General features: G+C 38.3%; 1 protein-coding gene across 3 annotated transcripts in view; it reads left to right on the top strand.

Annotated features, from left to right (window-relative positions):
• LOC127048209 (cytosolic beta-glucosidase-like) overlaps positions 1-12,061 on the top strand; it is a 98,588-nt gene that overhangs the window by 73,610 nt on the left and 12,917 nt on the right. Inside the window, exons 6-7 of one of the 3 annotated variants that reach the window (XM_050947772.1) lie at positions 3,475-3,738; positions 4,792-4,870. The exons of 1 other annotated variant lie outside the window; for it this stretch is intronic. In XM_050947772.1, coding sequence (XP_050803729.1) covers positions 3,475-3,686 — 212 coding nt within the window. In that variant the 3' untranslated portion in view covers positions 3,687-3,738; positions 4,792-4,870. Of the gene's footprint in view, positions 1-3,474; positions 3,739-4,791; positions 5,188-12,061 lie in introns of those variants that run through there. One more of the 3 variants, XM_050947773.1, reaches the window with a different exon arrangement.

The raw sequence follows: 12,061 nt of genomic DNA, 5'->3' as shown, positions 1-12,061 counted from the left end.
CAGTGTATAGGACCAAACATTGAACAGTAAAGCACTGTCATATCCAGCTCTGCTAATCCTTCTCTTTACCTTACTGCCTGGGATGCTCCAGGAAAGTAAAAGCAGACCAGTTCTCTGAGCTACTATCCTGGCAAAGAATATATCTTTTCATGGGCTGTCAGTATTGATATTTACACAGTTTTTGCCATAGCAGGTACTGTCAAAAAGTGGAAAAAAAAAATTCAGTTAATCTCAACATAAGAATGGCCATACTGCATCAGACCAAAGGTCTATCCAGCTCAGTATCCTGTCTACTGACAGTGACCAATGCCAGGTGTCCCAGAGGGAGTGAACCTAACAGGTAATGATCAAGTGATCTCTCTCCTGCCATCCATCTCCACCCTCTGACAAACAGAGGCTAGGGACACCATTCCTTACCCATCCTGGCTGATAGCTATTAATGGACTTCACCTCCATGAATGTATCTAGTTCTCTTTTAAACCCTGTTATAGTCCTCGCCTTCACAACCTCCTCAGGCAAGGAGTTCCACAGGTTGACTGTGCACTGTGTGAAGAAGAACTTCCTTTTTATTTGTTTTAAACCTGCTGTCCCTTCATTTCATTTGGTGGCCCCTAATTCTTATATTATGGGAACAAGTAAATAACTTTTCCTTATTCACTTTCTCCACACCACTCATGATTTTATATACCTCAGTCATATCCCCCCTTAGTCTCCTCTTTTCCAAACTGAGAAGTCCTAGCCTCTTTAATCTGTCCTCATATGGGACCCGTTCCAACCCCCTAATCATTTTAGTTGTCCTTTTCTGAACTTTTTCTAATGCCAGTATATCTTTTTTTAGATGAGGAGACCACATCTGTATGCAGTATTCAAGATGTGGGTGTACCATGGATTTATATAAGGGCAATTCTCTGTCTAGTCTCTATCCCTTTTTGAACGATTCTTAACATCCTGTTTGCTTTTTTGACTGCTGCTGCATACTGCATGGACGTCTTCAGAGAACTATCCATGATGACTCCAAGATCTCTTTCCTGATTAGTTGTAGCTAAATTAGCCCCCATCATATTGTATGAATAGTTGGGGTTATTTTTTCCAATGTGCCTTACTTTACATTTATCCACATTAAATTTCATTTGCCATTTTGTTGCCCAATCACTTTGTTTTGTGAGATCTTTTTGAAGTTCTTCACAGTCTGCTTTGGTCTTAACTATTTTGAGCAGTGTAGTACCATCTGAAAACTTTGCCACCTCACTGTTTACCCCTTTCTCCAGATCATTTATGAATAAGTTGAATAAGATTGGTCCTAGGACGGACCTTTGGGGAACACCACTAGTTACCCCTCTCCATTCTGAGAATTTACCATTTATTCCTACCCTTTGTTCCCTGTCTTTTAACCAGTTCTCAATCCATGAAAGGATCTTCCCTCTTATCCCATGACAACTTAATTTGCGTAAAAGCCTTTGGTGAGGGTCCTTGTCAAAGGTTTTCTGGAAATCTAAGTACACTATGTCCACTGGCTCTCCCTTGTCCACATGTTTGTTGACCCCTTCAAAGAACTCTAATAGATTAGTAAGACATGATTTCCCTTTATAGAAACCATGTTGACTGTTGCCCAACAGTTTATGTTCTTCTGCGTCTGAATTTTATTCTTTACTATTGTTTCAACTAATTTGCCGGGTGCTGACATTAGACTTACCGGTCTGTTATTGCAGGATCACCTCTAGAGCCCTTTTTAAATATTGGGGTTACATTAGCTATCTTCCAGTCATTGAGTAGGAAGCTGATTTATAGAACAGGTTACAAACCATAGTTAATAGTTCCGCAATTTCATATTTGTTTGCTCCCCCAGGTATTAATACATACTCTGAGTTAATCAATAAGTAAAAAGTGATTTTATTAAATACAGAAAGCAGGATTTAAGTGGTTCCAAGTAGTGACAGACAGAACAAAGTAAGTCACCAAGCAAAATAAAATAAAATGCGCAAATCTATGTCCTATCAAACTGAATACAGGTAAGATCCTCACCAGTTCCAGAATGCTCCCTTTTACAGACTAATCTCCTTTTAGCCTGGATTCAGCAATCACTCACACCCCTTTGTTCCAGTTTCTTCCAAGTACCCTAGGGGGTGGAGCGGCTCTCTCTTTAGCTAGTTGAAGACCACTATGGAGGGGCTCCCATGGGTTTAAATAGACTTTCTCTTGTGGGTGGAGACCTGGAGTCACTTTGGGCAAGTCACATGTCCATGCATGACTCACAGTCTTTACAGGCAGAAGCCATTGTCCACATGGCACCTTGTATGTCTCCAGGAAGACTTCTTGTGTGGATTGGAGCATTCCAAGATGCATTGTTCCCCCAAGTGCTTCCTGATCGGGTACTTAAGCTTGCAAATTCCTTCCTAAAGAAGCTGGCCAAATGCCTCACAAAGTTTGCTTAGAAATCAAGCAAGTATACAGCCAATATTCTTAACCTCAAGTACAAAATGATATATGTGTACAAATAGGATGAATAGATACAGTAGACCATAACCTTTACAGAGATATGTTACATGGCACAGGCAGCACAAAACATATTCTAGTTATGTCATATTCCCATAAAACCTTATGGGAGGTACTTTTGAGTTTTTGGCCTGCTGTTCTTCAAACTCCTTTTTAGCTTTTCTTATTACATTGTTACACTTAATTTGGCAGTGTTTATGCTCCTTTCTATTTACCTCACTAGGATTTGACTTCTACTCTTTAAAAGATGCCTTTTTATCTCTCACTGCTTCTTTTACATGGTTGTTAAGCCAAGATGGCTCTTTCTTTAGTTCTTTTACGGTGTTTTTTACTTTAGGGTATACAGTTAAGTTGGGCCTCTATTATGGTGTCTTTGAAAAGTGTCCATGAAACTTGCAGGGATGTCACTCTAGTCACTGTACCTTTTAATTTCTGTTTAACTAACCTCCTCATTTTTGCATAGTTCCCCTTTCTGAAATTAAATGCTACTGTGTTGGGCTGTTGAGGTGTTCTTCCCACCAAAGGGATGTTAAATGTTATTTTATGGTCACTATTTCCAAGCGGTCCTGTTATAGTTACCTTTTGGACCAGATCCTGTGCTCCACTCAGGACTAGCTCGAGAATTGCCTCTCCCCTTGTGGGTTCCCATACCAGCTGCTCCAAGAAGCAGTCATTTAAAGTATCGAGAAATTTTGTCTCTGCATTTCGTCCTGAGGTGACATGTACCCAGTCAATATGGGGATAATTGAAATCACTCACTATTATTGAGTTCTTTATTTTGACAGCCTCTCTAATCTCCCTTAGCATTTCATCGTCACTATCACTGTCCTGGTCAGGTGGTCGATAATAGATCCCTAATGTTATATTCTTATTAGAGCATGGAATTACTATCCATAGAGATTCTATGGAACTTGTGGATTCATTTAAACAAGCTATATATGTTCTACATCTGTAAGGTTACATTTGTTGTGTTAATTTCAGCCATCTCTCTTGATGATGTCCATCTTAAAGGATATTTTGTGTGGTCCCTCCTTGACAACTTTGAATGGACTTGTGGATATAGCTGTCGATTTGGACTTTTCCATGTTGACTTTGAAAACCCAGCTCTCCCTCGTGTTCCTTACCGATCAGCAATAGAATATGCCAAAGTTATCTCCAACAATGGGCTAACAAAATCAACTGAAGAGCTGTGATGATCTGCCTTTTGATACCAAGAGCTGTCTCCTTCCTAAGAAGCCATATACGGTAAAATAAAAAAAAATTTTTAGAAAATGCTGACTAGTCTATGTGTTTTTATAAAATAATTAAACTGACAGATTCAGTTAGGAATACATGGTTTTCTTTGTTGTGTAAGAAGGGAGGAAGTAAAATAACTGGCAAGTTACCTTGTAGTGGATTTGGCAACTGTGTTTTAAACTGTATGTTTAAAGGAACACTGTCAGCTTGAAATCTAATTGTTTTAAATGTGAGCTACAAGTAGTTTCAACTACCTGTGACTTTTCTGCCAGCTCTTGTAATTTTACAGCCACCTTCTCCTGTGTTCATATGCTTTTCTTTCTTCTGAGGCTGCGTGAAAGCCCCAAACAAGCAGAAGAAAAGGATTATTTTGAAAACAATTATACAGAAAGTGTTGACAAATGAAGAAAGCAAATCAACACAAGTATAGGATTTAACACACACACACACACACACACACACACCCCTTCTAATTCTTTCAGTTTGAGCAATCTTATAAATATAATTCCTGCCCCACCTTATACCAAGGAGAAGGGGCAGCAGCGTAGGAATTGCACGTCAGAAGGACCTCTCTCAAGCACAGCGCCTCCAGGCGTGGGGCAGGTTCTGGACCAAGACTTGTGCAGGGCTGTGCCAAAAGGCACAATTTGGCTCACCGTAGGTAAAAAGTTGTCAGACAGAAATGTGAATCTTGAAGTTGATGGGATCCCTTTAACATTTATTCACACAGCTTTGAAAATTTTGTCAGTATACTCTTGCTGTAACAAAGCTCACATCTGAGCCAAAGAAAAGAGCCCTGTTATAGCAAAGGGTTCAGTGTACAATACCAAACAGCCTTCCGCCTCTGACAATGGGGAGAAAAAAGTTGAAATCACTCTTTATAAAAAGAAGCATTTGCAATAGGAAAAGTAATATGAAAAACTGTAAACCTTTCCTAGAAATGAAACACACAGCTCTGATGCTTAGATTAAAAACAAGTTGTTTTGCTCTTACATGTGATACGTACAATGTGCAGCTGTCATAAACAGATAGCTAAGGGTTAATGTTCTTTTACCTTTAAAGGGTTAACAAAGGGAACCAAACACCTGACCAGAGGACCAATCAGAAAACAAGATTTTTCAAATGTCAAGGGAGGGAAGTTTTGGGTGGGTGTTCTTTGTCTGGGTTCGGTGGCCCTCTCGGCTATGAGAGTGATCTCTCTATCTCCAGGCTTTCTAATCTTCTGTTTCCAAGTTGTAAGTACAAGGATAGTAAGACAATAGGTTTATATTGTTTTGTTGTATTTACATGTGTGTAGTTGCTGGAATGTGTTAAATTGTATTCTTTTTGGGTAAGGCTGTTTATTCATTTTTTCTTTTAAGCAATTGACCCTGTATATTGTCACCTTGATACAGAGACCATTTTTATGTCTTTTTCTTTCTTTTTATATAAAGCTTTCTTTTTAAGATCTGTTTGAGTTTTTTCACTGGTTAAGGCTAAGGAACGAAGAGAGGGGGAAAATCTCTTTGTGTTAGATTTACTAAGCCTGACTTTGCATATCCTCTGGGTGAGGGGAGAGAGAGATTTGATCTCTCGGTACTTGTGTTTCAAGGACTTGAAGCAGGGAATATCCTAGAGTACCCAGGGCGGGGAAATCTGGGAGGAGGTAAAGAGGGGGAAGGGAAGTGGGTTATTTCCCTTTGTGGTGAGACTCAGGGCATCTGAGTCTTGGGGTCCCCCAGGGAAGGTTTTGGGGAGACCAGAGTGAGCCAGACACTGGAATTTTCTGGCTGGTGGCAGCAATATCAGATCCAACCTGGTAATTAAGTTTGGAGGTTTCATGCTAGCTTCTCATGTTCTGAACTCTAAGGTTCAGATCTGAGTAGGAAAGTTATGACAGCAGCTGTTCGCAAAAGACCAGAAGACTTAATATATGAATGAGTAAGATTGCTAGCTTTGTTCCTTTCTTATTATAAAAGCCACATCTATTTTACCTGTTCCACTGTTTTATAACAATGTGCTCTGGTAGGATTAAGACTTTATTTTTCTCTGGCGTTTGTGTTGGGTGTGCACAGAGGAGAGAGAAAGAGAGAAACTAATAACACTTTGCTGTTACTCTGTGTAGTGTCTTTCATCCCAGCATCTCTAAGTGCTTTTCAAAGGATGGGTACAGTAGGTATTATTATTATTATTAATTTTCCCATTTACAGCTGGGGAAATAGATTAATGAAGAATACGAATTTTATAGTCAGCTCTTATGTTGAAGTTAAATATTACACGTACTCTTTTTTTCACATAGGAGTCGCATGCCTCCTCTCTGGGTTGTCTGGCTTATCAGGATCCAAAAGGCAAAGTTCATAATAAACTTCAAGTTGCAATAACATTTGAATATCTGCTTAAAATCTATTTCTATAAAAATTAACATCCTGGCCCTTGACATTAGAGATGGAAGACTTGGTCTCACTAACTTCAGTGTGAGGGTTGTTGGCAGCAGCAGCTTTCAGAGCAAAGCTGGGACTGCAGTTATGCTCCATTGGTGTGATTTTTCTCTCCTCACTTTGGAGTAAGCTTCTTTTGTTCTTCTTTTTCTCTTCTCTCCTTTTGTGCCTGACTGCTTTGTTCTAATGTGCATCAGTTTCAAGGAGCATTTTATTCACTTTCTTGTTTGCATTAGGCATTTTTTTCTTTAATTTTCCAGTATTGCTAAAACCAGTGCAACTCCACCAATGGTGGCAATATTGAGAACCTTAGTGTAGACAAGGCAACACTGGCTGCCAGCATTTTTACTGAGCATAGCATAGACTGACATGAAATCCTTGTCTACACTCCCAGTATTACCATCATTGGCTGCTAGATTGGTCCCATAGGGTCACTAGCATCCAACACATGATAGAGATTCTCCCCTGAGTTATCCTGTGTGCACTTCAGATTCAGCCAAGGAGATGGGTCATAAACTTTTGTGGCTAATATCTGTTGCTTATCAGGGTTATTTACAGCACAGGCATGTTTGAAACAAAGCAGGCCAGGGGAGAGTCCTGAGGAGTCCTTTCAACCAGACTTCCTGTAGTTTTTTATTGAAATAAAAGCCAACAATAGAGAGTATGATCTAACATCGCTCTCAAGCATATTGTGTAAGAAGGACTGTGTGCAACTCTTGATATTCATGCAAGGTGAAGATAGGGCTTTAAGGCAAATCATAACAACAACCCAAATAATATAATGTGTAATTGAATCAGCATTTTTGTTAGTAACTAATCACTTCTGCACCATGCTTGACAGTTCCACTTTTGCACTGCATGAACAGTGAAATATCAGTGAGAGTCTAATCAATCCAGTTTTTATATTTTCATGCAGTATGCAGGCTGTTTGATTTTGTGGTTTGGGATCTAGATCCTTGAGTAGATTTATTGAATGCTTCAAGTCTCTCTTAATTTGGGTTTCCTGCTTTTGCGAAATGAGACCATTGGCTTCGCATAGCAGGAGATCCTACCGCTAATCCATACAGTCAGGGACAGCATTACTTTCTATTGTAAGAGAGCCCTACTTGGATTTCTGGTTTGTCAGACCTTTACAGCTGTGTTCATTGTATACCTGCCTAATGAACATCATAAATAGGAATTCTATAGTGACATTACACAGTCCTTCTGGGATTGACCAACTCCACCTTAAAGAGATAATTTTCCTTCACTTCTTGTTGACTCATAAGTCTGAAACTATTACTTTCCACCCTCCCATTGTTATAGCTATCTAAGCATGTGCCTAGGAACACTATGATAGCTGGCACTGCCTAGTGCTCTGCTTGCATAGGAAGTAAAGTATGACACATTTTATTCCCAGTCTTTTTAAAAAGCCAAAAAACTTCCTGTCAATGGTCCCAATCCTGGAATATGCCACACACCTCATAGAATATGACATATAGGAGGGAGGGATAGCTCAGTGGTTTGCGCATTGGCCTGCTAAACCCAGGGTTGTGAGTTCAATCCCTGAGGGGGCTATTTGGGGATTGGCCCTGCTTTGAGCAGGGGGTTGGACTAGATGATATCCTGAGGTCCCTTCCAACACTAATAATCTATGGTATACCCTCAAATCCCACTGATAGCATGTTGCAAAATTGAGCCCAGTATTATCAGGAAAGTGCTGTAATGGTAGATCAAAAAGAGAATTAGGGCTCACTTGTTAGCACAGATTATAGTGTGATCACTAAGGGTGCTCAGCCCTGCTGTTAAATCAAAGTCTCCTTGAGCTTATGTTACACTTCTGGATGTCTTTCATGTTCACTTGAAGATAGTTTCTATGCAATGAAGATACTGTAAGTGACATGGGATAGAGGGTTGAATATCCCTAATGTTAAACTGGATTTACATAAACAAAAAAAAAGGTAAAATATGAATGATTTAATTTTTATTTAATGTTTTGTACATTGTCAATTGTTAATATCAAATAGCACAATAAAAGTTCTTAAACCACATTTACTCAAAACTAATGTATATTGTTTATTTTATTTGTGTTTCTTATGGAGTCTTTATCTTATTTGTGTTTCTTACTCATTCTTCCATTGTTACGTTTTATAGTGTATCTTATTTACAATTTACCTTCTCCTATAGTCCTGTAGAAGATAGAGGTATTTTCTTGATTTTAATTAGGGCATTGATGGAATATTATTTTATTCTACAGGGCAGATTTATAAGTTTTACAACAGTACAAATGGGCAATGCATTATTGTCTGCAAAAGAAATTAATAGTTTTCATTGTAAATAATATATTCCATCACAAATGGTCTACCAGGTAAAATAAATATTCCGAGTGCTGGCATGCAGGCTTACTGAAAGTGCAGTGACCATCTGCATTTCTCTGTTGGGCTTTAAAGGCCAGTTCTCCCTTCCAAAGATTTATAATACAAAGGGCAATTCACTAATTAGTACTGTAAATTAATGTTGCCATGAGGTTAAAATAAAAAAAAAACCCAACAGCCCCTGCAGTATTTCAATTAATGTTATTTTTAATTGCTTGTATTAGCATTTGAGAGCAAGATTGATTAGCTTTTGACCGCCCCAAAAACCCAGAACTTGAAGAAGTTAAATACTGAAATGGAAGTTGTTAATTATACTTAAATATCCATAGATACTGTACATAGAAATCTGGAAGGTCATCAGAGTGCTGGAGAGGGTGCATTTTATTTCTGTTTTATTTAAATGAAAACGTACATGTTTGGATAGAACCACATTTATTTCTCATGTTCTCTTAATTGATTACAGAAATTAACATCCCCCAAATCACTCTAAAAACAAAACAGCTTTACTATTGCGTCTGCTTATTGAAAGTAATTTCTACTTTCAATAAGAAAGTTGAAGTTGCTAAACTTTAAATGATTAGTTAATTCTCAATTTGTGATTACACCTGCCAGCATGAAAACTCCTGTTAAAGCTGTCATGACTTATCCTTTTTAAGGCCTCAATTCAGTAAATGGTCCCTATTCAGAAAGACATTTAAGCACCTGTTTAGTCCCATCAAAGTCAATGGGGCAGATTCTCAACTGGTGTAATTTGTTAGACCTCTATTGACTTCAGCTGAGTGATCACCATTTGCACCAGCTGAGGATCTGCCCCATTAATGGGCTTTACCACATGCTTTGCAGAACTGGGGCCTAAATCCTTATACATGAGAGGCCTGGTTGTTCAATGGGACCTGAAAGTGCCTAACACCCTTACAGTACCTGTCCATAAATGAAGGATATGAATCTTGCCAAGGTAACAAAACTGAAGTGTTAATTGACACTGTTGCTACGTCTTCTCTGTCCCTGACCCACTTGCTTGTGTCATCCTGTCACATCTTGTCTTTAGACTGTTTCTACACTTCAGGCTGGAGATATAATTTCCACCTTGAGGAGACATACTTGTGCTAGTGAGCTAAAAATAAATCTCCAGCACCTCCTGCAGTGATGTAATATTGTAAGTGGGTGCAAGGAAACCCCTTATGCCCCTGCCCCTTCCCACCATGGTAGCAGTGCGGGAGGGAAGTGGAGCTTTCCACACTTTCTTTTTGCAGTTTAAGTAAAAGGAAGAGAAAAGGGAGAAAACTGAAAATCCGAACACCCCAAATGAAAAACATTTCCCAAAAACTGAAAGGAGGAAACAGTGTTTTAAGTCAAAATGAAACAAAAATGGTTTTGTTTTGAAATTTCAATTCACGATGAAGATTTTGTTGTCTAAAATTTTCTAATTGGAAAAAAAAATTACACTGAAATCAACATGTTCTCAAGAAATGTTTGATATTGAGAAACTCACATTTTTCAAGGGTAAATATTTTCATGCAAAAAATGTTGACCAGCTCTGTTAAAACTGAAGGGGATTTTTTGTCAATTTAATAGAGGAGCTGGGTTTTTTTGTTTCCTTTTTTAATATTAGAGGAAATATTTTAGATTTAATTTGATTAAGTAATGAGACTATGGTAAGTGAAGTGAGTACGGATCACATGAGAAACAGTGATCACAAATAGACAAGGCTGCAAGAGTCAGTCATTAATTTTTATGTATATAAATGAGCAAATTCTATATACAATGTTGCATATAAATGAGGATATCCACAGTTAATACACTAAAAAAATCCCCAGCATAATGACTAGCACAGAATTTGTTTGATAATTCTTAAAAGCTGTTGTTGAATTTCTAGATGCAGTGCACAAGCCAAATAGGATGCTGTGTTTCATTACTAGAGAAGCAGCAAAGAGTCCTGTGGCACCTTATAGACTAACAGACGTTTTGGAGCATGAGCTTTCGTGGGTGAATACCCACTTCGTCAGATGCATGTCATTCTGCATGTTCTGACGAAGTGGGTATTCACCCACGAAAGCTCATGCTCCAAAAATCTATTAATCTATAAGGTGCCACAGGACTCTTTGCTGCTTTTACAGATCCAGACTAACACGGCTACCCCTCTGATACATTACTAGAGAAGCAGATGATAAATCAGGTTAGAGAGAATTAATAATGTCTAATACTGGATTACCATATTTGGTAGTGATCACCATATTTTAGGATATAATTGTCCTTAGTGGCATATAATACAGAACATAAAGTATGAAAAAGCTTTAAAAAGTGGAGAGGAAAGATGATAAACGTGAGACTTAATTATTTTTAAAAATGAATGGGTGTTTTTATCTTGGAGGGTTTTTTATAAAGAAATTGTACATGGACTTGTACAATCATAACACAATAAGCTGTGTACTGGTGCAAATAAATGATGCTCACCCATCAAGAAAGGAGAACAATAACCTTACAAATGTTTTGCATTTTTCCACAAGAGATGTGGTATTTCCAAGAAAATAGTACCAAAGGTACTTGGGAAAACTGGTTGCTTGGGTTTTTTTCTGTTTTGTTTTTTAATGCTTTACATTTGGATTTCATTATTGTGAGCTATTTGCATCTTATCAGGATTGTGGCACACAAAAATCGATACCTTAAACATTTTTTTTTGCTTTTTGGAACCCTTTTATTGTATCTAGTAATGCAATGAGATTTTTTCCCCCTGTCCTGCCCACTCACCACCAAAGACACATCTGTGCCACAAAACTGGAATAATTCCTTCTCAGTGAATTCCACAGACTTTTAATTGGACCTCAAATACCACTTTCTAGAGTCTGTTGCCATAGTTGTATATTGTGCTATAGTTCCCAAAAAAGGGCAGCATTGGAAGCTCCAGTCAGGCACTGATGAGCTTATAAGTGTACACTTATGATTCTTGCAAATTTCATGGTATAGTGCCACAGGTACAGAATTTTGAATAAAATTACCCTAAAAAAAAGTGATAATGATCATCTTGCTTTCACTACTTTCCCCAAGGTTTAAGGAGTGAGCACAAGCTGGCTACAAGGAAGTCCTGGGTTCTCTTCCATTAGCTGACCATAATACTTTAAAAATATAATTTAGTTTGGCCACAGATAACCACTGTGAAGTAAACAGTTATGATTCCCACTTTAAAATGGAATAACCAAGGCATGGAGAGAGAGTGAGAGAGTGTGTGTGTATTTTAGGTAACTTTTCTCACACAGTAAGTGCCTATTGGGGATTTGATAGGCAGATGCCTAGCCTACAGTATCACTGAGGGAAAACCCTTAACATCTGTTTCTCATATTATCCATTTGTAGATTGGGGTAATAGCTACCTGTCTACATATGTGAATATTTTATTTCCTGTATATGTTTGGATTTCACCCTCTGTATAAGGGTCATTCCTTCCCTCTCTCACACACTGCTCAGTCATGTATGCCCTCTCTGCATCCTCATCTGCAAAAATTGCTTCATAGAGACAACCCTGAGATTAATTAGTAAGGTGCTTTGTAAATGTAACATGCTACAT

The sequence above is a fragment of the Gopherus flavomarginatus genome, chromosome 3, assembly GCF_025201925.1.
Source record: "Gopherus flavomarginatus isolate rGopFla2 chromosome 3, rGopFla2.mat.asm, whole genome shotgun sequence".
Lineage (NCBI taxonomy): Eukaryota > Metazoa > Chordata > Testudines > Testudinidae > Gopherus > Gopherus flavomarginatus.
This window is presented reverse-complemented; position numbering and strand designations above follow the sequence as displayed.